This window comes from Rattus norvegicus, chromosome 16 (genome assembly GCF_036323735.1).
Source record: "Rattus norvegicus strain BN/NHsdMcwi chromosome 16, GRCr8, whole genome shotgun sequence".
Taxonomy (NCBI): Eukaryota; Metazoa; Chordata; class Mammalia; order Rodentia; family Muridae; genus Rattus; species Rattus norvegicus.
In genome coordinates, this window is record NC_086034.1 from 6,854,073 (window position 1) to 6,880,574 (window position 26,502).

At 43.1% G+C, this 26,502-nt stretch overlaps 2 protein-coding genes across 23 annotated transcripts in view; one reads left to right on the forward strand and one right to left on the reverse strand.

The window, feature by feature from the left end:
* Hacl1 (2-hydroxyacyl-CoA lyase 1) overlaps window positions 1–15,338 on the reverse strand; it is a 38,118-nt gene extending 22,780 nt beyond the window's left edge. For 4 of the 5 annotated variants that reach the window (XR_010058324.1, XM_063275792.1, XM_063275790.1 and 1 more), the window contains exons 1-7: window positions 15,151–15,290; window positions 14,890–14,994; window positions 10,236–10,276; window positions 8,649–8,729; window positions 5,329–5,401; window positions 1,685–1,762; window positions 748–842 (exon numbers count right to left, since the gene is read on the reverse strand). Coding sequence is in view for 4 of the 5 variants with exons in the window: in XM_063275792.1 (XP_063131862.1) it covers window positions 748–842; window positions 1,685–1,762; window positions 5,329–5,401; window positions 8,649–8,729; window positions 10,236–10,276; window positions 14,890–14,994; window positions 15,151–15,240 (563 nt within the window). In the remaining variant the exon portion in view is untranslated. Of the gene's footprint in view, window positions 1–747; window positions 843–1,684; window positions 1,763–5,328; window positions 5,402–8,648; window positions 8,730–10,235; window positions 10,277–14,889; window positions 14,995–15,150 lie in introns of all 5 variants that reach the window. The other variant, NM_053493.1, reaches the window with a different exon arrangement.
* Window positions 15,339–15,375: 37 nt separating this feature from the next.
* The window catches only part of Btd (biotinidase), a 31,264-nt gene continuing 20,137 nt past the window's right edge, over window positions 15,376–26,502 (forward strand). For 5 of the 18 annotated variants that reach the window (XM_063275348.1, XM_006252612.3, XM_039094456.2 and 2 more), the window contains exons 1-3: window positions 15,376–15,510; window positions 16,214–16,291; window positions 17,847–17,948. Coding sequence is in view for 1 of the 18 variants with exons in the window: in XM_039094458.2 (XP_038950386.1) it covers window positions 15,418–15,510 (93 nt within the window). In the remaining 17 variants the exon portion in view is untranslated. Of the gene's footprint in view, window positions 15,511–16,213; window positions 16,292–17,846; window positions 17,949–26,502 lie in introns of those variants that run through there. The other 13 variants (XM_063275350.1, XM_039094454.2, XM_006252619.5 and 10 more) reach the window with 7 other exon arrangements.

The following is a 26,502-nucleotide window of genomic DNA, read 5'->3' on the forward strand; positions in this document are numbered from 1 at the left end:
TATATAATAGATCCAGTCTCAAACCTCTAAAGACGAAGTTCACCATGCTGATTAAGAGCACTGTGGCTCTTCCAGGACCTGATTTGTCTTCCCAGCACCCACACGGCTTACAACTGCCTGTAATTTCAGCTCCAGGATCTGACGTTTTCTCTGACCTCCACAGACACCCACACAAGCAGCATACAGCCACATGGACACACACACATATACACATAAACAGAATAGGATGACCATTTTAAAAAAAGAATTATTTCTATACTTCTGGATCTTTCTAAAAATATTATGAGAAAAAGTGTATTTTATTCCTAAGACTAAAGAAATATCACTTAGGGGATTGATGGACCCCAGTAGCATCTTTATCAAAATGATTGATAGCGAGTGTGAGTTTTTTATACTTCTTTTACTCAGTGTCTAAGAAATACAAGGACAAGCCATAGAAACATGCCTCAGAACATCTTTTTTGGGATTAGCAGGCAGACACCTTTTCTGCTGAGCTTTTCAACAGAGGCTCCTGGGCAAATAACTCCAAGTGATGGACTCCAGGAATTAGATGTAGTAATGAATCCACAAACAGTTACCAGGTAAGACTATTTTAATGAAGCCTTTTGGCTGGGATTCAGTTTAGTTACAAAATCATCAAAAAATATTGAGACACTTGGAGATTAACTGATGAACTGCCAGCTAATTCTTTTTAAAGAGCTAAGTATCATAGCACAAACCTTAGGAGGAACTGTGACTGAGTCTTACTTTATAGAAGTCGTGCTCTCCTGGAGGGTCACAAGGTCTGCAGGAACATCAATGTAACACGCTCCCGGGCGACCGTAGATACTGCTCCTCACTGCCTGTGCTTGTCACAAACAAAAGACTTTGAATGGCTCAATTATCACATCTTCTTGAAATTAATTTAAATGGATAAAATGAACACTAATTTTTCTTGAGGTATTCTTAGTTGGAGAAAAAAGTTATAATTAAAATGAAAACGTCCTTCATTGACTATATTTTGAAGGATATTTTCATCTTACAGATGATAAAGCATTCCTGTGGGGCTCTGAAATGCATATTCTATCACACTTGAAGAATACCCATGAGGCCCTGCTTGGTTTACGTGGGAACACGAACTTTACCCCACTTCTTAACCTTAATCACTTGGTGGAGATTTTAGACCATGACAGTATGTGTCAAATCAACTGGTTTTGAAATAGCTCAAACTTAATTTCACGCAAAGCCCTTGCTAGCTAACACTAATTCACAGCATGCTATTTAATTAACTAAAAGAGAAAGATGTGCTTACATGCGGTAATCCCAATATCTTTGCAAATGCTGACACAATCACTACCCAGGACCTTGTTGTTCGTCCATCTTTACTGTGCTTTAACTAAAACGATAATTTATGAAGCTAACATACAGGAGAAATGTTTTTCTAAAAATAACTTACTTTACCTCTGTTTCAATAATTAAATGTAATGGCAGTGAACATCAGAATGAAAATAGCTTTTTAACAATGTTATTTTCATATCTGGGTATGTTCTCGTCTTTCCACTAAGAGCAGCAACAGCAGTGCTGGAGGTGTGGCTCTGTAGAGCCTCACGTGCTCTGCGTAGCTGTAGCGTAGACGTGCTCAGCATAGACGCGAGCCTGCGTCCGTCCCGTCCCGTGCGGGAAGAGCCTTTCAGTAAGACCGTACCTTTTCAATAACAAAAGGAATGTGCTGAATGCTGCTTGGCCGGGCAGAGAACTTGGAATATAATCTGCAAGCTTCAACCTATATAGGAAATGAAAATTATTTAAAGTTAGCTCACCATATTATTGTTCTCATAAAGGAAGACAAAATGTTTAAGTCATTATATATATTTAGAGGTGAGAGAAAACGAAATGTGGTTTTTGTTTTTATTTTTTTGAGATTACCTAAAAAAAAAATAAAAACAAAAACAAAAAAACAAAACCAGAACCATTCAAATCACAATCCAATGTCTTCCTCAGGATAATTCTGGAAACAATTCAAAACAACACACTGTATTCAACTCTCAGGCTGGCAAAAATGAAGATAGCACACCCCATGTATCACATCACAGGAGCACAGGCAGTCACTGACTGCTAAGGGAGCACACGGAAGGCTCGCCCACGAGGCCCCGCTGCAAACATGCAAATCTGTCTGTTGCCTTGCTGTGGGGAACACGGGAGTTGCAGGCTCTCCGACTCGGTGCCTCCGCGCGGCAATGGTCTCTGAAGCGCGTGGAGACACTTTCCCTCCATACTTTCAGTATGGAATCTACCGAAAGGGCGGCAGCCTCAGTCCCCCAGGCTTGAGAGAGCCAAGGTCATCCTTCGGGTGTCAGACGCTATGATCATGTCTTTCAGCTTTAAGAACTTACAATAAGCCTAAGATATTTGAATTTTAAATCAAACTGTTTTAATTTTTAGTTTAATCCAGTAGACAGTATTCCTTTTGGGAAGCTATACTTTAACAGCCGACATTAATTCTCTGTTCTTTGCTTCTTATCAACGTGATTTTTGTAGTAACTTACTCTCAGTTCCTCAGCTCCATGTCTGCCTGCATGGCACCGGCTTCCCACCACGATGATAAGGGACTGAACCTCTGAAACTGTAAGCCAGCCTCAATTAAAGCTTTCCTTCGTAAGAGTTGTCGTAGTCATGGTGTCTCCTCACAGCAATGACACCCTGACTAAGACTCAATGTATGTGGAGTGAGGAGGTAAGAGACAACACATGGGCTGAGTCTCCTTCCACCACGTGGGTTCTGGGCTCTGGGCTTGAGGGCACCTACCCTACCCATTGTGCTATCCTCCCTGACCTACATTTTCTTTCTTTCTTTCTTCCTCTTTCTTTTTTCTTTCTCTCTCTTTCTTTCTTCCTTCCTTCCTTTTCTCTTCCTTCCTTTCTCTTTCTTTCTTTCTTCCTTTTTCTTCCTTCCTCTTTCTTCCTTCCTTTCTTTCTTTTCTTTCTTTCTTTCCTTCTTTCTCTCCCTTCCTTCCTTTCTTTTTTTTTTAATTGTCATTTTGAGACAGGGTCTTGCCAACATAAGATAGTATCAAATGTATGATCTCCCTGCCTTGGCCTCCTAACTGTTGGGAATATTGCTGTGTGCCAACACACCCAAATCTATTTCCAATTATCAATTCTACTTTTCTGGATGTATGGGCATCACTTAAATACCGTTGCTGTTACTTGATAATAAAGCAATAAACCTTTGTTTCCCAACAGTATAAAGGCGTAATTTTCCATTAACTTATATAAAAAGTGTATTTCCTATCATATAGAACTCTGTATGAGACCTTGGGTGTGGGAGTGGGAAGGCACATGCACAGCTTCACTGCACTCTTATGTCCCTTTCCAATCTGCATTCTGTGACTATTTTTTTAGATTTATTGAATTCTGTGTGCATGAGTGCTTTGCTCGAATATAGATATGCGTATCACGTATGTGTCTAGTGCCTGTGGAGATCAGAAGAGAAGGTCAGATCCCCTGGAACTGGAGTCACAAATGGTTGTGTGTCAATGTGTGGGTCCTGGGAACCAGCCCAGGTCTTCTGCAAGCACGAGTGCTCTTAACTGCTGAGCCGTATCATTAGCCCCCCTGCGAATTATTTTTGGAGCTGCAACATTTTGTTGGTGAATTTATTTTTTAACTTTTGAAATGCTTTTCTTTTCTCCTAAAATAAGAATAAATGTATACCAGATGTGATAATTTTGAAAAGATTTTTCTTTTAACTATTTCTGTAAAGTCCGAGGGATGCACCATTTTTATTCATATATCTTTCTATGTCAAGGAATGGATTTCAGTTTACAAACCAGGACGATTTTGGAGGCACTGGAGAGAGGCCCAGCAGGTGATGGCATGCACTGCTCTTCCAGGGGGCCTGAGTTTGGTTTCCAGCACCCACATCGGGTAGCACCCACATCTGTAACTGCAGCCTCAGAGGTCTGACACCTTTGGTCTCCGCATTTACGGTAACAGACCCACATGAAGATAAACACAGACGCATAATTAAAAATAATAAAAGAGGGGGTTGGGGATTTAGCTCAGCGGTAGAGCGCTTGCCTAGCAAGCACAAGGCCCTGGGTTCGGTCCCCAGCTCCGAAAAAAAAGAAAAAAGAAAAAAAAATAATAAAAGAGATCTCCTTTAAGGGCTGGAGAAATGGCTCAGTGGTTAAAAGCACTCGCTGCTCTTCCAGAGAAACTGAACTAGATTCCCACCGCCCATATGGCAGACCACAACCACCCATAACTCCAGTGCTAGGGGATCTGACGCCGTCTTCTGGACTTCACAAGCACCACACACGCAGGGCACAGATGTGCATGTGGCGAAGCACCCATATAAATAAAATTCAAACCATGTCAATTTTGGTATATTTCTTTAGACTTTTTTTTTAATTCAAATGTGTATTTGAGAGTGGTACCCACAGGAGCCAGAAGGGTGCATCAGATTCCCCGAGAGCTGGAGTTGCAGATGGATGAGAGGTGCCGGGAGCTGTGCTCTCATCTCTGCAAGAGCAGTGTGAGCTCTCACTCGCTGACCCACCTCTCCAGCCCCTAAGCTCTTTCTTTGCGCAACCTGATACGGTCTTATTCAGAAAACTACCTCACCCACTTGCAATTTTCCTTCTTTGTCTTTATTTTACAGATTAAAGTTTTTTTTATCATATTTGTTTAGCTCTGTAGTCTATGAGGTGTATGTGGTACGTGGAGGTCAGAGACCAGCTTGTGAGAGTCAGTCTCTCTCCTCCTACCGTGTGTGTTCTAGGGATAGAACACTGGTGTTCAGGCTTGGAGGAAGGAGCCTTCACCCACAGAACCATCTTGCCTGCAATACAGATTTGTACGTACGTATGTATGTATGTATGTATGTATGTATGTATGTACGCATGTATGCATGCATGCATGCATGTATTTTATAGATTTTTTTTAAGTTGAGTCTGTGCTGGCTGGTTTTTGTCAAGCTGACACAAGCTAGAGTCATTTGAGATGACTCCTCCATCAGACTGCCTCTAGGCAAGTCTCTAGGGTGTTTCCGTGATTAATAACGGTTATAGGTGGGCCAGCATACAGGAGGGCAATGCCACCCTGGGGTGGGCAGTCCTGAGCTGTAGAAGACAGGCTGGGGAGCACTGAGCAGCAAGTCAGCAAGCAGCGTTCCTCCCTGGCCTGTGCCTCAGGTCCTTCCTGACCTCTGGTCGATAAAAACAAACCCTTTCCTCCCCCAGCTGCTTTGGTCAGTGTGTTTCATCGCAGCGACAGAAACCCCAACTAAGATAGTGTTTTGCTTTAGTGGGACTTAAGGGTGGCTTGGACGTCAGCGGCAGGTGGATACCTGAGGAAACTCCTGGAAGGCTCCCATTGCTTCTTGATTCCTTTCAGAAGAACCACCAATCACAATCAAGGGCCTGAAACAGTAACGTTTTAGAAATGTTATTACACCTGAGAATATATGGGGGCTAGAGAGATGGCTCAGCAGTTGAGAGCACTGATTGTTCTTCCAGAAGACCCAGGTTCAAGTCCCAGCGCCCACATGGCAGCTCACAACTGTCCGTAACTCCAAGATCTGGCACCCTCACACAGACACAGGGGCAGAACACCAATGCACGTAGGAAATAAAATAAAGAGAATATATAAAGCATCCAGCAGTATCCAGTGCACAACAAAAAATAATTGCAAGTGACTAAGACAGAGAACAGACAGAAAACTTCCCTGAAAAGCTGGAGGCTAAAGCAATTCAAGAAGCAAACTGATATGAGAAAGACTGTCCTCAAATTCAGAAAAAATGGAAAACGAACGATAAGGCAGAGATTCTCAGCCTGTGTTTGCGACCACTTTGGCGAACCTCTATCTCCAAAAATATTTACATTACAATTCATATCAGTAGCAAAATTACAGTTATGAAGTAGCAACAAAATTAATTTCATGGCTGGGGATCACCATAGCACGAGGAACTGTATTGAGGGCCGCGGTATTAGAAGGTGGGAACCGCCGACATATTTGCTTTTTCTTACCTCGGCCTCTAGGCTTTCGGGCTGAGGGACAGGAAATGAATTTTATATCTTTACTACTCCTGAGATGGGGAAAAGACATTTTCTATTTCCCTAAGTGAGTCTATTTGAAAAGGGAAAGATGAGTGAGAGTTCTATTCTATGTCTTAATGCTTTTTTAAAAAAGCATAGCTAAAACTTAAAGTTATTTAAAAAAAAAACCCAAAACCCTAAGGTAGATTTAAAAAAAAAAAAAAGGCAAGGAAAGAAGACAGAACAAGGAGCTGGAAGGAGCACAGGCCTCGTGGATGAGGACACTTGTTGCCAAGCCTGATGAAGTGCGTGTCAGCCTGGCGCCCAGAACCAACCTCTGTGGGTTATCCTCTGACCTCCACATGTCAGGTCCCGTCTGTGCACACATCACACAGAGAGACAGAGAGAGAGGGAGAGAAAGAGGGAGAGAGGGAGAGAAGCAGGGAGGGAGGGAGGAAGGGGAAACAAGAAAGAAACTGTGCAAAGAATGAAAACGACACCCTTCACATTACAAAGAGACGTTCTGAGTGGATTAGAACATTGTGGTGGCTTGGCCCATAGACTCAGGTCTTGGCCACAGGGAGCAGCACTATTAGGGGGTGTGCCTTGTTGAAGGAAGTGTGTCACTATGGTGAGGACTTTGAGGTCTCAGATGCTCAAGCTATACCCAGGATGATACATAGTCTCCTTCTGCCGCTTGCAGATCAAGATGTAGAACTAAGTCTCAGTTTCTTCATCCATGTCTAACTGGATGCTGCCATGCTCCCACCATGATGATAATGGACTGAACCTCTGAAACTGTAAACCAGCCCCAGTTAAATGTTTTCCCTATAAGAATTGCCATGGTCATGGTGTCTCTTCACAGCAATAAAATCCTAACCATGACAAACATAATCCCCTTCATCCTGATATTACTGGTAAAGTAGCTGAGAAAAGGTCAAAGGTAAGGCTGGAGAATCAGCATTAAATAGCATATAAAGCAAATTTTAATATAAGAATATATAAATGTCTTACTAACCAGGCAGAACAAGGTAAAGAATAAACATGTCTATATACTGAGCTGGGGTGAAAAACAAGAAAAAACAACAAAAACCAAACAAACTAACAACAGCAACAGCTCTTGGTTAGATATGGTGGTACTGACTGAGGCAGGAGGATCACAAAGTCAAGGCCTGCTTGGGCTAAGGGATTTCAAGCCCGCCTTGGCCAACTTAATGAGATTCTGTCTCATACACACAAAAGCTTAGATGAGCATAGTGTCACATGCCTTTAGTCCCAACACTCGGGACACAGGCAGGCAGATCTCTTTAAGAATTCCAGACTTGCTTGGCTTGGTAATGCCTTGAATCCCAGTACAAGGGAGGCAGAGGCGGGTGGATCTCAAGGCTAGCCTGTCTACAAAGCAAGTTCCAGGACAACAGCAAGGGATACACAGAGAAACCATGTCTAGAAAAAAGAGGAGGGAGAAGAGGAAGAGGAGGAAGAAAGGGGGAGGAGGAAGGAGAGGAAGAAGAGGAGGAAGAAGAGGAGGAGAAGAGGAAGAGGAGGAAGAGGAGGAGGAAGAAGAGGAAAAAGAAGGGGAAGAGGAAGGGGAGGAAGAAGAAGGGGGAAGAAGAAGGGGAGGAAGAAGAAGGGGGAAGAGGAAGGGGAGGAGGAAGGGGAAGAGAAAAAAGGAAGAGGAAGGGGGAAAAGAGGAGGAGGAGGAAGGGGAGGAAGAAGAAGAGGAAGAAGGGGAGGAGGAAGGGGAGGACTAAGAAGGGGAAGAGGAAGGGGAGGAGGAAAAAGAGGAAGAGGAAGGGGGAAAAGAGGAGGAGGAGGAAGGGGAGGAAGAGGAAGAGTAGAAGTAGAAGTTGTGGCAGTAATTCCAGGGTAGCCTGATCTATATAACATAATGAGGCTCATTATGAGGTTAATTATTGATTCAATAATTAACCAATTTAAAAAGTATTTCTTCATTCAGAACCACATGCACTCTGCATGCTCACATGCACAAATACACTGAGTGAGAAACTCTTTAATTATGTCTCTCTCAGTAAAGGAGTTAAGAGTGTTTCTTCTTCCTCACAATGCAAATATTTAAAGAGCACACTGTGTTCTGCTATCCATTAACACTCGTCATGTCAGTTACTTTCTTATGTGTCGTAGAAGCATCCATAATCCACTCTTTCACTCTTCCTAGCAAGTTTCTTTTTTTTTTTTTAAGATTTATTTATTTTAGTTATCTGCGTACACTGTAGCTGACTTCAGACACACCAGAAGAGGGCACCAGATCCCATTACAGATGGTTGTGAGCCACCATGTGGTTGCTGGGATTTGAACTCAGGACCTCTGGAAGAGCAGTCAGTGCTCTTAACCGCTGAGCCATCTCTCCAGCCCGCAAGTTTCTACAGTTCAGGGTAAGTTTGTTAACTACTGTCCTCACGCAGCACACTGAACCGCAGGCTTTGCACCCCTCCGCCCCTTCTTCCTGAAGGCCAGACCACTTCCCAGTTAAGTACTCTCCTCTCTATGTCTAAGCCCTGCAAGGATTGGTTTTTCTCTCCCCAACTCTTCCCACCCTAGATCAGTTCTACTTGGTTAAATTATGCAAAGACACATTAAAAAGTGTCTTCAGCAAGAATGACTTAATTACCAACAGTTCATGTTTGCATTCGCCATGCCGCCCAAGGCGTGGATGAGGCCGGGACCAGAAACAACGAGGCATACTCCTGGCCTGGAAGTAAAGCAGAGTTCATCAACAGCAGATCAAACTTAATGGCTGGAGGGAAAAAAAAAAAAAGAGGGTAGATGCCAGCAATCCCAGCTCGAACAGACCAGCTACCTATTCAAAGGATGTCAGGGTTTCCATGAAACCTCTTGGTGGTCAAAGGAAAGACATGCAATTCTTTACTATAATTGCTGAACTATTATTAGAATATCATAATTAAAAAAGAGGAGCATCGAGTGTAAGATAGAGTGCACACTATTACTTCCCCATTGTATTGTACTAACCTCTTCACAGTTTGCCCTAATTATATTTGGGTTAGCACAAGTTGACTGATTATAGAGGCGGATTTTGACAGCCACATATATTTTCTGTGATTTCTTTTCATTTCCTAACAAATACATATAATATACCAAATCTTTGTGAGAAAAGTGATCCTAAATACATGGTTTCCTCCAAATCTTTCTGAATGCTTTCTCTGGACATAACTTCCTGAGCTTAAAGCACTCGGTAATAAAGTGTCTCTAGGTCATTCAGTCTACCATTTTTCAGTTCCAATGTAATAATCTTTTAGTCTTGAATAACATTAACACAATTCTCAGCAGAGATCAAACACCCAGAACGGAACCACTCAATAGAAAGTGCACAGTAGCCGCCATAGTCCCTATGCCGTTTGCTATGACAGGGACTCCATGCAGTCACTGAACACTTACTGTGGCCAGTGCAGCGAGGAGCTCTGGTTACAATGTTCCTTATTTTGAATTAAAAGTGAAGAATCACCGGTTGCTAATGCTGCAATACCAATCAGTTTAATTCCGAAGTTTTCAAGATAAAATTTTCAAAATTAACTTTTAGCTTGCTAAAATAACTATCAGTCCAGAATCACGTAAGGCATAGATGACTGTAATTTAAATGTTTTCCCAGGGCCAGCAAAAAAAATTAAAATATTGTTTACGAGTAAATAAAGCAACAGAAGTAATCCAGAGACTGTTTTAGAGGACCGAGTTCTCCTCGGGCTCAAGTTCAGAAGGTTCCCATTAAAAAGGAAGGTCTGGGAAATCTTGTTTGATTATATAGTACTTAATTACTATCTTCAGTTTTAGAAATAAAAATGCTTAAATCAGTGGCAAGAAAGGGTAATACAAATGTTATCAGAAGCCCGAATTCCACCCAAAAACTATGTGAATGTAGAAAAAAAGTAGAATATATGAAAAAAATCCTAACAGTTGTGGAAGTATAGAATTTTAGTTTTTCTTCCTTATATATTTTCTAAAATGGTTATTTTTAAAAAGAATTAATTTTTAATAGAAAATGAGGGGTAATTGGTTAACACGAGTAGACTGGACTGTGCTCTGGCAACCTCGCTTTGGAACCAAGCCTTCTGTATACAGTTCTCTCTTCTTAGTAACACTATCTTCTATAATCTTCCCAAGACGACTAAGCTATCAGTTGAAATATATATCTCACTATATACCCCACTCGCTCAATGATGCGAACGAAGCAGCCTTTATTTACCTGCCCGTTAGGTATCCAACCGCAGAGGCAGCGTAACAAGCCTACAAAAAAGGACAGCAGGACTTAATGACACATACGGGACTCGTGGTATAAATATGAGGAATCTATTACTAAGAGACAAGTGGCGCTGGCATGGTGTCACATACCTTTGGTCCCAGCACTCACTCGGGAGGCAGAGGCAGGCGGATCTCTGAGTCTGAGGCCAGCCTGGTCTACAGAGTGAGTTCTAGGACAGCCAGAGCTACACAGAGAAACCCTGCCTTGGGAGGGGAGGTGGGGGGATGGGAAGGAAGAATTAAAACACTGCTCATATTTATGAGATGTGATAGTCATAAACTTCTAGGACCGGCTTAAGTATCTAGGGGATCTAAATTTTAGTTTTTCAAGGAATTGTCATTACTACTATTCATACTTTCATTACTATTAATAATATCAACTTACAACTGCTTAAGTACCTTGGGGATCGATAGGAATTGATTTCTTATTGATCATGTCTGTCTTCTCGCTCTTCTTTGAAGGGTTAATTTCTTTGTTTTAGAGCCTGGTCTCATTACTTAGGCTGGCCTTGAATTAGCCATGTAGCCCACGGCGATTCACATGTCTGAGCCTTCCAGGTCCTGTCATCTTTAGTTTTTTGTTTTTGTTTTTGTTTTTTTTTTTTTTCTTTTCTTTTTCTCGGAGCTGGGGACCGAACCCAGGCCTTGCGCTTGCTAGGCAAGCACTCTACCACTGAGCTAAATCCCCAACCCCCATCTTTAGTTTTTATGCTTTTCTGTATTGTTTCCTAGCGTCCGCTCATATATTCGTTATGAGTTTGATTTGCTTTTCTCTTCCTGGTGCCTTGGAAAAAGAGCTGACGGCATTGGCTTTAAATCTTTACTAACGGAGTCACTTCAGCTATTTCGCCTAAAAGGTATTTTACCTTATGAATTATATTTGATGTGCATTTCACTATCATGGATTAGAAATATTCTCCATTTTCCACTGTGATTCTCCCAGTCCATTAGGGAGAATTTTGCACATTAGGGTCTATAACGATGTCCCATTCTCATTCTTCACACTGGTAATCTGTTTCCTCTCTCATCCCTCATCACTTTGGCTTGAAGTCTGCACATACCTATATGGGCTGGTGAGTGCTGCTCCGTTTTATGTGTGGTTTTTCTGCTATCCCTGGTTCTGAGTTTGCTTCCACATGGTCAGGTTACGCATCATTTACTGTATGTCTTCAAATTCTTAGCAAGCAAGCTGGTGACGTTCTCTTTACGGCTGACATGGCTATTTTTGTTTGTTCTGTTTTGAGACAAGCTCTCACTCCATAGCCCAGGCTGCCCTTGACTGCATCAGAAGCCTCTTAAGCTTCGTGAGCTCTGGGATACATCTGGGAGTCACCATGCCTGGCCATTTTTCCCTGAACTGTGTCCCTCCAGTTAACTTAGTGTTAACTTAACACTAAGTTAAACGAAATACAAGCTGCCCAGGAAAAACATTGAGTGCGTTTTTAAATTATTCTTTGTCTAGAACATTATAGTGTTTACTTGTGTTATCTTAAAATAAGAGTAAATTGCATAAAATGTTTGCTAAAATTAATATACTTGTTTATACGTTGGGAATGAGTGTCCACTTATAGCACAGTAAAATACAAAACATATACAGAAAAAACACTTCTCTGGCATATGCCAAACGTTGAGAAAGAACAGATGGCTGTTGTTAGTTTGGTTTTGTCGTTGTTTGTGACAGGGTCTCTCTGTGTAGCCCTGGCTGTCCTAAAACTTGTTTAGTTGGTAGACCAGGATGGCCTTCAACTCAGAGATCCACCTGCCTCTGCCTCCTGTGTGCTGGGATTACCACTACCGAGGGCAGCAAACTTTATTACCATTAAAAGAAAACAAAACTTTCCTACCAAACTACACCCCTTCACAGTACACACAGTTCTCAAGATATGTCTGGAGTCAAAGTGTTCTGATTCACAGCCTAGCTCTCCTACGTTCTACTGTGCAATTTTGACAAATTACTCTGCACACTGGCTTCCTCAGCTATCAAATGAATAAAATTCAGAGCTCTCCACGGAGAACAAGGTCAGGATGGTCAGACATGTAAAATGCTTAGAATATAGCTAACTTCCTGGCAATCTCCTATCTTCTTGACTACTCTAAGGACTTGATAATAATCAATATCCAAGCACACCTTTCTCTTTAGCGCAAACCTGCTATTCTGAGCACTTTCAAATATTCCCTTGAAAACCCCACCATCACACCTGCCATCTTCCCTTCTAAACAGTCCTCCTCTCTCTATTCTAAACCTCAGTCAGTAGCCTTACCGTCTTGTCAGAAAAGCCCCTAACCTAGGGATCACCTCTAGCAGAGCTAGTCTTGTCCTTCGTAATAGGTAGTACCTATTTCAAGACAGCTCTTAGGTCGTCCTCTGTGGGATGCTTTCTCAGAAGGCTACGCTTGTTTGTGTGTTTATTCAAGTCTGCTGTTGTTGTACTAGGGAAACCCAGAGCACTTGGACGTGTTAGCAAAGTACCCTCCCACTGAAATCTTCTGTTTCGGCTAAGCAGCTATGGGACTGCAGTTGTGAACTGTGGATTTCCGATAACTGTCCTGAGGCCTCACTACTCACCATCACAGCCTGCCGTGCCTTTAACTTATACCAATGCAGCATGGACAGGCCATCACCTCTATGAGCGATCTTCGCTGTCTCAGTGAGGACAGCCAGTCACTCTCTGTGAGACCACTATCCCCTTTATGTATCCCTCTTGTGTAAATTGTTCTACACTGTCTTTTTGTGTCTTACCCTCATTTTCCCAACTTGGAGTTGGAAAATAAACCTTATTTCTTCCACTGCTTATATATCAAGCATAGACACTTAGTGCACGTCTAATGCATGAAGAAGAAACACAGTCTAGAAAAATAGCAAACTACAGATCAGCATCTCTACTTTCTCATGCAGGGAAAAGAATAGAAGGTTGGCTCCAAATAAGGAAACTGCACGTGTACAGCTCAGTGGCCGAGTGCTTGCTTAGTGCACACACGGTCCAGGGTTCAGCGCTGGGGGGGGGGGGGAATAAAAGTGTAAACAACACTAATTAATACCTACCAGTCTTCTGATTAAAAACACAGGCTGGAGAGATGGCTCAGCGGTTAAGAGCACCCGACTGCTCTTCCAGAGGTCATGAGTTCAATTCCCAGCAACCACATGGTGGCTCACAACCATCTGTAAAGAGATCTGATGCCCTCTTCTGGTGTATCTGAAGATAGCTACAGTGTACTTATATATAATAAATGATTAAATCTTTAAAAAAAAAAAAAAACACTCCCTGTAAATTTCAGACCTTGTTGATACATGCCTTCTGATGTAGTGAACACCTATATTACATAAAGACCTCAGTCAGTGCTGCGGGGTTTGAAAACAGATGAACCGTACCCACTGGAAATCACATCTGACGGCAGAGAAAAGGCGGCAAGGGGGGCCAAGAGCATAGATCAAGACAGCAGTGACGGCAGTGGAAGGGACGGCAGTGTGTGTGTGTGTGTGTATGTATGTATATATGAATGTGTGTATGTATATGTGAATCATGTGTGTGCCCATGGAGGCCAAAAGAAACCATTAGATACTTTGGAACCAGAGTTATGGGAGGTTGTGAGCCACCATGTGGATGCCAGAAATAAAATCTTGGTCTCTGAAAATGCAACAAATACGGTTAACTGCTGCGCTATTTCTTCAGCCTCAATTCTTGATCTCTTAAATTATTTGTGTGTGTGTGTGTGTGTGTGTGTGTGTGTGTGTGTGAGAGAGAGAGAGAGAGAGAGAGAGAGAGAGAGAGAGAGAAGAGGGAGGAAGGAGGAGGAGGGGGAGGGGAGGGGAAGGGGGAGGGAGGAAAGTGAGGACAATTTAAGTCAGCCTGAGTGTATGTGTGTAGGTCCAAGACAACATGAACCAGTAATCTCCTTCATTTTTCCATTTAGGTCCTGGAGATGATATTCAGGCTGTCAGTGCTTTGAAGCACTTCATCTGCCTTCGTCTGCAGCAGATACTTGATATTTCTGCCAGTGTTGCTGAGAGAGGCTGAGCTGCCAGAGAAAATCACTGCAAGTGGGATTCATAAAATGCCTCCTTTGCTTTTCCCTCTTCCAGGTACGCCCCCAAAAGCGGGGATAGGGGTGGGGTGGGGGCAGAACGCTGAGGGAAAGCACCTGACCAGGTTAGAGAGCCCTGGGTTCCAATGACGGCACTGTCATCTGTAATATCTTCCACTTTATGTAGCATGAGCCCTGGCTTTCGATCATTAATGCCACATCTCTCTGACATCTATCATGTATGGGAACCACACCAGATACTGGCAGTACACCTACCTAATGATGAAGCAACATGGTTTCTCTGCTCGAACTCGAGGTCTATAGTGAAGTGAGGCCACCCCGTTCGATTCTGATATTTGGACGTGGCTGAGTACACTACAGTAGAACATTATAAGCACAGCTCCAAACTCAGGAATGCCTGAGTTCAAATGACACTACCAGACGACTCACGTTGGTCAAGTTTGACTTAGTCGCTCTGCTTAGTCGAGAAGGATTAACAGTGGTACATGCAATGCTTCAGAAGCGATGGGACGCTGTGTGCACCGAATAGCATCGGTACCTGTGTCAACACTCACCGCTTGCTCATTCCTCATCCCAATGTACTTGATGCCCAGTTCCTGGGCAGCAAGGGCGATTTCGGTCACGGGGATGCCTACGACACCGAACATGTACTCCACATCCTGGGGATAGGATGGAAAAGGGCCGGTTGTCAGGTGGTCCTTGGGAGGTCCCAAGAAAAGACCAACAGGACCCCCGCCTCCTTGCCCTCCGTCTCTATGACACTAGGTCCCGGCCTGCTTCAGCAGAGCATTTCACACCCGAGGGATCCATCGTACTTGCGTTTTTAGGGCCTGGGCGATGACTTTAGCACCAGACACCTGCTCCTCGCTTCTGTCGCTACCCTCTGCCGAGTTACTTTCTGACATCTTCCACCTAAAGCTACTTCAAAGCACTCTTCGCGGCTTAGAGATTCACTAGCCGAAGAGTTGGTCGCACGTTTGCTGTTGGTGACACCCGCTTCTGACGGACAGGAGGGCAGCCCAACGGATTTAAGCAAGCAGGAGAAGGGGCGGGACGAGAAGTCCGTCCTTGGTGAGGCGATCATGCGAGCACGCCCATTCTCCAGTCAGTCTTTTCCGGACTCGGCCATCAGCGGGAGGCGGGACGAGCCGGAGACCGCGTCCTCTACCGAGCAGGTAAGAAACCCAACCTCTGAGGCTGTCCTCCACTAGGGTAGCTACACAGCTCAGTCCCGCGGAGAAGGCACTTGCGCGCCTGGAGGATGAAAGCAAACAGAGACCAAGCGAGGAGGGGGCGTGGTCCCAGCGCGCGTTCCCGCCCCCGCCGGAGCTTCCAGCTGATTGGGAGCAAGCTGCGCAAAGGCTGCTGGGACGCGGGTTATCTTGGAGCGTGTAAAGTTGGGGAAAACTGGCATTTGAGTACTGTTGTCATACTCTTGTCTTCTGGTTTCACAACTTTGTGGTTTTGCACCGCACACCATGAGCACCTTATTGAAATCTGTGAGCCGAGGTGTGTCCTTAATCACAGATGACACCGAAATTGCTTGTCAAGAGATAATCTTATTAACACCGCAGCTGCTCCTGTCCTCTGCCTGGTTTATACTTATTTGTTCCAGTTCGGTATCACTAAGATCGTTAGAGCCATTAGTTAATAATTAATGCATGATTGCTTAAATTTTATCGAAGTAATAGTGTTGGTTGTTTTTCTACTTACTGGTTCAAAGCTAAGCCTGCTTGACCCTGGTATCGCACACTGTGTAGACAATAGTCAATTCATGGTACCTTACATGGATTCTTTTCTCAGAAGAATTACTGGCAGAACACTGTATGAAGTACAGAATGAACTCTGATGGGAATAAATCATTTGTTTTCTTTTAAGGATCAGTCTTCAACTGGCCAATTTTGCCATTTGGCAAAGAGAAAAATCACTGGGCAAGTTACTGCCTTGCAGTTCAAGGTACGGCATGCCATGCTTCTCTTGCCTGTTACAGATTCAGCAGAAATGTTGTGACTCCTTCTTCCAAGGCCAAAAGTCACTGCTGTTCCAATATAAGGATCCCAGCCAGCAGCTGTAATTTATACAACGTACCCTGTGTGGACTTTGAGCATGTTAATTATACATACTCTCTTATTTTTGTTGGCAGTATGCTTGGAAGTTTCTCTGTTGGATATTTTGGTGAAATTTGGCATCATAGAGCCAGATGTGGTGGCTCGCACATTTAATCCCAGCACTTGGAAGGCTGAGGCATATGGGTTTCGGTGGGTATGAGGCCAGCCTGGTCTACCTAGTGAGTTGAGTTGTTTCAGGATAGTCAGGGCTATGTAGAGAGACCCTGCCTCAAAAAGAAAGAAAGAGAGAAGGAAGGAAGGAAAGAAAGAAAGAAAGGAAGAAAGAAAGAAAGAGAGAAGGAAGGAAAGAAAAGAAAGAAAGAAAGAATTTTATTATTCAAAGAAAGACTAAATCTTAGAAAAAATACTAGTGATTGAACCTAGGACTTTGTACTTATTAGTCAAGTACTCTACCCTGAACTACATCTCAGGCCCTAAATTTTAACTTTCTTAAAAAATAAAACACAGAGGTTAGAGAGATGACTCAGTGTTTAAGAGCAGCGGCTGCTCTTCCAGAGAACCTGAGTTCAATTTCCAGCGACCACATGGTGGCTCACGACCACCTGTAATTGCAGTTGTTCCAACAGAGCCGATGCCCTCTTCTGGCCTGTGAGGGCACCGGGCACACACATATTATGCAGACATACATGCAGGCAAAATAGCCACACACATGTAATAAAGTAATACTAATAATAAAGGTAGCATTAGTGACCTGTTCTCCACCCAGCAAACCCAGGCTTCAGAGTTTAGATAGTGATTGCTTTAGGAATCCAGCTTTGGGATGATGAGGAGTGGCTTGACAGCTTTCTTCCTTCCGAGGGGTGAAGATAATCTCTAGGGAGCCAGGTGATTTAGAAAGAGTTGTAGGCAGGGTGTGGTGAGGCAGGCCTATGGTACCTGTACTCAGGAGGCCAAGACGGGATCTCACGTTTAAAGCCAGCCTGGGCAACAGAGTGAGACCCTGTCTCAAAAATAAATGAGTTTTTTAAGAGTTATATATAATATGTATAGAGAAGATTCAAAAGAAGGCAGTTTCTATAGGCAGTGACTCCATGGGTCCCCAAATTTTGATTTTTATCTCAGTCAGTTCACAAAAACACTAGGAATCCTTGTGCTCGTGTTTAAACATAACCTGGCTGGACCTGTGAAGAGCAATCCGTTCTTTACCAAAATGAAGCGCTTGGTCATCAAAGGAAGAATTAGGGTCATTTGTTCTCCTGACTTCATTTTGTTGTCATGGCAAATGCTATGAGTAAACGCATGTCCGGGGAGGGCAAAATTTATTTTTTTCTTACACTGCCATGACACAGACCATCTTTGAGAGACAGTTGTCAGGGTAGGAACTCAAGGCAGGAACCACAGAGGAACCTACTTGCTGACTCCCTCTCTCTGGCTTCTCCCAGACCCATGCTTAACTAGATTTCTCATGCAGCCCAGGCCCTCCAGCACTGGTTAATAGTCATCTTCATTCGTCCCTCGAAGACGTGCCCACAGACCAGCCCAACGTGAGTTACTTGATGGGGACTCATTTCTCAGGTGATTTTAGGCTGTGTCAAGTAGAATGGCTAAAAGTGAAATTGGCTGACAATTAATAGAAAATGGAAGCTGAATACTTCTGTTATGTGGGTTGAGCCAGCATCTTGTGCAAGCCAGTGTTACTCTACCACAGGGTTACTCTAGTATTATAGTGTACTCTACCACTATAGTATTATAGGATTACGAAGTCTGCTTTACTAACCCTGGCCAATGCTAATTTTCTTTCTTATCTATACCACTATAGCAGTCGCCTAGTAGCTTAGTGTAGTAGCCTGCTTTTCTGTGTTAAGATGAGGTTTCACAAAGCTGTCCTCCGGGTGGGCCTTTCCATGTTCTCCGAGTAACTGAGATTACAGCACTGTGCCACCTGCAATCAAAAAGCCAGGAGTAAAAAATAAAAACAAAACTTATATAAAGCACTGTTTTTCAAAACAGCGCTTAAGGGGTTGGGGATTTAGCTCAGTGGTAGAGCGCTTGCCTAGCAAGCGCAAGGCCCTGGGTTCGGTCCCCAGCTCTGAAAAAAAGAACCAAAAAAAAAAAAAAAAAAAAAAAAAAAACCAGCGCTTAACACCATACTGCCGGAAATGTGCTAAAGGAAACATGTCGACAGAAATAATGTAAGAAAATGGCTGGTTGGGTAAAACTGGTTAAGTTGACTTTGTTTACTTCTCCTGAATTTTATGAACTGTTCAGTAGCAAAGCTTAGAGATAGGCTTGAAGCAAAAAAAAAAAAAAAAAAAAAAAAAAAAGAGTAAACAATAAAAAACAAGTTTACGCTATGAAGTTCTCAGGGACAGGTTAGTAATAACTCAGTGGTGAAGGTTGAAAGGCTCTGAGCCTCTTTTCCTAGTGCCCTCTGACCTAGAGAACACTGGATTCCTGCCCGAAGCCTGAACTTTGCTTAGCAGTGTAACGCACCCATGACCTGGCACTGAGGCCATAAGCAATGTGGGAAGAAAATAGGGAGAATCCGCTTTTCCTGCTTTATCTATTTTTTTCTTTTTAAGGTAAAATTGAGAGAGTTTGAACACTAGCAGTAACCACCACAGTGATTTTCTTTCTCATATATAAAACGGTGACAATTCTAAGTGTGGTTCGAAGGGGTGGGATGGCTCGGCAACACAGTGTTTCTCCTTGGAATAAACCTGCAAAGCTCCCAGGGTGTGGGGTTGGACTGGGGACAGTTCGTAATGAAAGACTTAAGTCCAAAAACTTGTTTCTTCACAGTAGTCTTTGAGCTCCTCCTTGGGGCTTATCCACAACTTGCTGATTTCTTAGAGTTAATATTTATGATATCTTTCAGATGCATGGAAGGATCAGGAGTTACTCCATACCCATAAACCAGCCACTAGTCCATAAATACACAAATGCCCCCTCCCTGACTGCATCTCCATTCCAATCCCATAGAGGAAGCCATTCCTTTGAATTTAATGTTTCTCATACCTGCATTATCCACTTTGTATAGGGTCTTAATCTATTTCTGTTGTTGTAAGAGAGTGCATGAGAATAGGAATTAATTTTTCGCTCTGTAGTGCTGGGAAGGCAGTTGCTCTACTTCTAAATTAGATCCCTCTCCTTTCCCCTCCTTTTTATTTTGAGACAGGGTCTGTGAGTTTCCCAGGCAGGCCTTGAACTGATGATCTTTTGGCTTTAGCTTCCCAAGCAGTGGGGATTATGAAGTCTGCTTTACCAGCCATGGCCAATGCAAAGTAATTTACAAAGATGCTTCTTTTTGCCCACTTGTCTAGCAGCTCAGAAGTCTAAGAGTCCATTGCTAGCATCTGTTTTTGGTGAGGACCTCATTGCCCACTTGTCTAGCAGCTCAGAAGTCTAAGAGCCCATTGCTAGCATCTGTTTTTGGTGAGGACCTCAGAGCAGAGAGGCCAGCAGATATATGAAGAAGAGAAACAGCAGGCCAAACTAGAGATGGCTAATTCCTCCCTACAGCAAAAGTATTCATGAAGATGGGTGGTTCAGACGTCTCCCAGGAGACCCACCTTCCAGCATGGCTGTGTTGAGGGTTCCAACACATGATCTAAGGGAACATGTTCAAACAGGAGCAGACGGTTAGGTTACTTACTTTTCGGGGTATGAATAATATGCTCTGAACGTATGTTTGTCACCTATGTGAGAGTTCCTGTGTATAATATGGGAATGGAGCAGTTTTATCAGAGGTTGTCAAATTGTTCTCCAAAGCCATAAGAACGTCATGTCATCATTATGTGAGAACTTCCATTTTCTCTATTGGTTGGAAACGTAGTGTTTTCGTTTGTTTTTGTTTTTGTCACTATCCTAGTTGGGCTCATTCATGGGTCTCTGGTCATTTGCTTGTCACCTAGATTACTCTTACACTGGCAGTTGACAAACAAGTTTGCCATCCTGGGCATTTGGCATACCTGCCACTGAAACAGGTATCTCTCACTATCTAGACACCTCGTTTCTTCATGTGTAAACTGGACCAAGACCCATTGTGTAAGCCTTTGTTCGTTTGGTCGTGTCCCATGAGTTACATGGCTGGACTTGGACCAGACTCGGGGTTCATTACGTTATGAGGAAATAGGGAACTAAGCGATTGCTTGTATAATAGTCCTTTTGTGATGATAGTTGTTCAAGCACCGTTTGCAACAGCTCCTTTATCTTATTCCTTTAGATACATTTTATCCCTTTAGATCATGCCAAGTTTCATATGTGTATTACTTTTCTGTTGCTATAAGATACTGTAACAAAAAGTGACTTCAAAAAAGAAGAGCATTTACAGTGCCAGAGGAATAGAGGCCAACGTGGCAGGGTAGCAGGACCAGGAAGCTGGCTGATGGCTGATCACATTTCGAACAGCATGGGAAGGGGGATGAGGGGAGAAAAAGAGAGGGTGGGTTACCATATGCAGGAAATGGAGTGAGGCCATTAGCCCTTAAAGCCACCCCCAGTGACATATTCCTTTTGGAAAGACTCCACCTCCTAAACGTACCATAACCTCCTCAAATAGTACCATCAACAGGGGTCAAGTGTACAAATACATGAGCCTGTGAGGTACATTTCTAATTAAAATCATATATATATAAAATATATATATAGTCTATTTCCACATATATATTCTATGTATAATATATATATATATTACACCAAATAAAACTTTCTATTATTTTCCTCATCTAATACTTATATCATATAGTTGTATTTGTCTGTTTTGACAATGTGTTCATAGTTTTGTTTTGTTAAGACAAGATTTCTCTATGTAGCTGAGGTGGGCCTGGACCTTATAATCCTCCTGGCTTAGCTTCCCAGGTGCTGGGATTGCAGATCTGAGCGTCCATGCCTGGCTTCCGCTGTGTGTGTGTGTGTGTGTGTGTGTGTGTGTGTGTGTGTGTGTGTGTGTGTGTGTGTACGCGCGCGCATGCGTGTTATGCACATATTTGTGTGGACTATGCAGTTGTGTGTTGAGGTAGATGTTGAATGTCTTTCTCCATTGCTCTTCACCTTGTTTTTTGAGATGTGGTCTCTCCTGAACCCGCAGCTCATCGATTCAGCTAGTTTGGGTGCAGCCTCCCTTTCCCGAAGTGTTAGATTACCCCCCTCCCCCCCTTCACCGCTTCAGCCCACAGCCACTGGAGATCTGAGCTCGGGTCCTCGTGAGTGCATGGCAGGCACTTGACAGACCGTCTTCTCTATTAGTTTTAAGAAAATAGAGAGGAAGAAGAACCTATAGACGAGGCACGTAAAACATCTCATATTTTTTCAAAACATTAAATTTCAAACACCGAAATTAATGTATAGTGGGTAACAGCTGTTTTTAAAAATGCAGAAGCGGTGCTTTTAAAAGTCAAGGTTGGGGCTGGAGAGATGGCTCAGCGGTTAAGAGCACTGACTGCTCTTCCTGAGATCCTGAGTTCCATTCCCAGCAACCACATGGTGGCTCACAACCATCTGTAATGAGATCCGATACCCTCTTCTGGTGAGCAGCAGTGTACTCAAGTACATAAAATAAATAAATCTTAAAAAAAAGAAAAAAAAGGAAAAAGCCAGGCTTACAATTGTGTGAGCATTTATGGGGAAGGTTTGTCAGATTTAACAAAGGAAAATCAAAGCCTGAAGTTCCGCTTTTGATTAGCAGTGGGTTCGTTCAGTATAAAGGTGCTCTTAACATCTGTTATGTGAGACTCGGTTCTAACTGGGCTTCCTGTATCTGGCAAAACAATGATTTTACTCAAAGATGGCCCAGCAGTTTACCTTGGCCAGCCTTCCGTGTAACTGTAGAGGTTGCCAGGCAGGGAGCTGGGAGTACCATCCTGCGTCTGTACCACGTGGTACCTAGAGTTCCCACCACAAGGTAATCCTGCACACGTGTCTAGGGCAGCAATGTGGAGAGAGAAGGATCTTGGTGGAATCCCTTATGAGAAGAAAGCCCTAGTGTATCCTGGGATGCCCCCGGTAGTATCCGTTTGCTCAATTGCTTCATAGAATCCCTCTTGGAACCTTCTGGTCCTATTCTGAGATTGGAAGATGAGGCTTTGGTTGTAGGACAGGGGATGATGGGACCGTGACAGGCTGTGGGTAGTGCTTGTTTCCTAACTGTCGTTTCTTTGGTCCTTGCCTCATCTTAGTTTTTTTCTGAATTTTACGTGCAGTGTGTGTGTGTGTGTGTGTGTGTGTGTGTGTGTGCGTGCGTGCGTGCGCGCGCGCGCGCGCGCGAGGGGGGCTTGTTTTGGATGTGAGAAGGACCTTACTGTGTGGGTATAGCCCAGGCTCTGGAACTCAGTACCTAGCAGCCCATGCTGACCTGGAACTCCCCGCAATTGTACTGCCTCAGCCTTCCAATTGCTGGAGATTTTCTAGGAGATTCCTCATTTTAGCTAAAATTCTTCATTATTTTCCCTTTTCTGTATGTATTATTTCCTCTTTATTATTGCTTATTTTTAAATTTCTCCATTTTCTCCATAATCAGGCTAGCTGATAATGTTCAGTTTTCTTTCCCTCACTCTCGGGACCTCTGGCTGGTTTCCTCAGGCCTGCATTGCCAAGTTTTCAACATTCGCATGCTGCTCTATAAACAGAGTCCTTGTGTTTAATTTATACCTGACGCTCCTGCTGTAGTTTTTGCATCCACTTCCTGCTCTGCAGAACTTAAGCTGCAGTACACTTTTTTTTTAAAGAAGAAAGTCTGATCAAACCGATGAGACTAATACTCCCAAGTTCTTACATCTCCAAACCCATTACCAGCCAAATCTTAGCATCCTATAACAGTTCTAAGTCCTATTTTCTGTTTTAGAAATGATTCTGTGGACTTTTGCTAACATTGATGTTACTGTGATAAAGTGTGAGAACAGTCTGACTTTTTGCCCTTAAAAATGCCTTTTGCAGGGCTGGAGAGATGGCTCCATGGTTACGAGCACTCGCTGCTCTTCCAGAGGACCTGGGTTTTCTTCTTAGCACCCACATGGTGGCTTATGACCATCCGTAACTCCAGTCCCAGGGGGATCTGACGCCATCTTCTGGTCTCCTAGGACACTGCACACATGTGGTGCATTTGTGCAAACAAAATACCCATACCTATGCAATTAAATCAATCTTTGTAAGAAATTGTCTCTAGCTAAGTCTAGTGTTGCAAGCCTACAATCCTAGCCCGGAGGTGTATGAGTTTGAGGCTAGCCTTGGCTACATAGAGACGCCATGTCTCACAAACCAAAGCAAACAAAAATGCCTTTGATCTTTTAATTTAGCCCCCAAATGTTCTTTATCTTTGGTAGAAAGACCTTTCCTAGGCATCATCTTCCTTTCTTGAGTTTTGCCGTCTTGTTTTGGTCACTTGAATCTGCTTGTGTTCCTGGAGAACGTTCTTCAGTTATATCCTTAAATATTTTTCTCTGATCTGTTATGCAGTATTTATGGTATTAAAAATTGTCTTTGCACTCACTATACAGATTAAAATAAGACCCATTTATCCTCTGAATGTTTATGTGGGTTGGAGTGTGAGCAGGGCTTTGGACCTGTTTCGTCTCTTGCTTTCCAGGCTGTGGATGAGGTGTCAGCCCGAGTTCCAAACTCTACCATTGGAAAAACAACTTTCCTTACAGCCTTAGGATTCACGGTGACTTGCTTACTTAAGGACATCTGGAATGTGTCACTTTAAAAGCATCTGCCTTCTCTTAAAGGCCTTTCCACTTGGTGCATCTGGGACGGTCTCTTTGGATGAGCAGAATTGACTGGCATGGGACTTCAATTGAATGGTGAAGTCCCTTAAAGTTTCATTCATTGTTGGCTAGAAGCAAAACGTCACGTCTGTGTGCACCCAAAGGAAAAGAGGCTTGCTTATACAGTGCGGTCCCTGGTATGGTATCCACCACACATGATTATACAGGGAGGCCCCGATGGCGTGCCCACCACACAGCCCCTTTGTTTTCCTGGATCTCCTGCCACACTTTCATTGGAGCTTACCCAGTTGTCGTCCTTACAGATCATTTTTCCTTCTTAGGTCTTTATTCCCTTTCATGGTGCTCATGTTTCTAATTCTTGAACATTTCTATTGTTTACTTTATTTACAATATCATCTAGTTCCTTTGACTTTTCTATATTTGTCTTAATGGGTGGGGTTGGGGGAGACAACACAGTTCATTTTCGAAGGCCAGAGGTAGACATTAGGGGTATCAGGTATCTACCTCTATTACTACCCATAATCTCTTGCTGAGCCCAGAACTTGCAGATTCAGCTAGACTGGCTGGCCAGGAAGCACCTGGAATCGGCCCCTCTCCACCCATCAGTACTGGGGTACTCGTCTCCACCCGTCAGTACTGGGGTATGATGCACAGCAACATACGCTTAGGTGGGTGCTGGGATCTGAACTTGGGTCCTCACGCTTGCCACAGCCACTTTACCTACCATGCTGTTTCTCTGGCCTTATTTTTTCCCTACTTTTAAAATTAGGCTACATTTCTGTTCTGTTCTCCTTTCTCTCTGTTTCCCCTCCCTTCCCTTTTCTTCTTCAGTCTCTTTTTTCCCTTCCTCTTCCTCTTCCCTTTAATGTTTTAGTCTCTTGTCTATTTTGTGCTGTTGTTTTTTAAAATATAAAACAAGAAATTGTTACTTTATATTCATTCATTGTTACTTTGTCTTCATTCATTGTTACTTTGTCTTCATTCATTGTTACTTTGTCTTCATTCATTGTTACTTTGTCTTCATTCATGGCAACATTAGTTACACTTCTTACTGTGCTTAGGGAATTTTCTGATGAGTAATCTTATATTTCTTTTCTTACTGTGTTTTTCAAAGCATCTTTGGACTTTTGTTTACTCCTTTCAGAGTGAGTTCCTGCTGTGCTGCTTGGGTTTGTTGGCAGAGTTTTCGTGGGAGATAAACAAGGCTCTGTTGATAATTACCTTCTCTGAGCACTTTGAAGATAATCTCACTTCTTTCTCTGATATTGAGAAGTTCACTATGGTTCCGACCACTGTAAAAAAAAAAATCACTGTATCATTTTTTTCAAATTAAAAGATGCTGTGGGGTGGGGACAGCCCATGCCAGGCACATGTGTGGATATTCTGAGACCAGCCCCTGAGATTGGTCCTCTCCTTCCGCCTTTAATTGGGTTTTGTGAAGTGAACTTTGGGTTGCCACAGCTTCCCACCCCCACCCCCGTTGAGCCATGAGGATGACCCCAAGTAACAAAAGATCATTGTATTCCCATGAGAGCCTCTGTGTTTCCTTCTTAAAATCCTCAGAGATCCACAGTCTCACAATACTGCGGTAGCCCTAGTGTTCTTCTTCCTTATGCTGACTTTATTATTTTGCATTTCATTATCGAACTTGAGGCTATTATGCCCGTGTTTATCACTTTCTGTATTTACTGCTTCTCAGGAATAGTGTAGGATGCCGAATAGACTGACCCTGTCTCCTACCCTCATTCTTTGTTCCTGTCATTTCTGGGATATATATATAATCTATATTAATCTATATTAATATATATTAATCTATATTAAATATATATTATAATATATATTAAAATATATATTTTTAATTGAAAGATTTACTTTTTAAATTTTATTTTATGTGTTTTGCCTGAATATGTGTACCTCATGCATGCAGTACCCAAGGAGGTCAGAAGAGGGCATCAGATCCCCTGGAACTGGAGTTACAGAGTTAGCAGCCGTGTGGGTGCAAGTGGTCTTGACCCCTGCGTGCCTCTGCAGCCCCTTGTGCTGTCTTAAGCATTATTTGTTGGCTGCTCTAATTCTCGTGTTTTAGGGACCTCTCCATCTGACTTTACTTGCCAGAATCTTAGTCCTTGGTGCACTCTAGAGCCCACTGGGTGCTGCTTTGGTTGAAATTAATGAACTAGACCATCTTCACTTCCATTACGGTCATCTGAATTCACTGGTCCCATTTTGCTGGATGTTTTTCTTAGCTCATGAGTAATAATTTCTTTGAGTGTTTTATAATTTTGTGTTGACTCTAGTCGCATGGCTGTCCTGAATTGCCTGGGTCAAGAGTTCCTATAGAGGGAATGTGGACTGGCTTTTCCCTGCCTCTCAG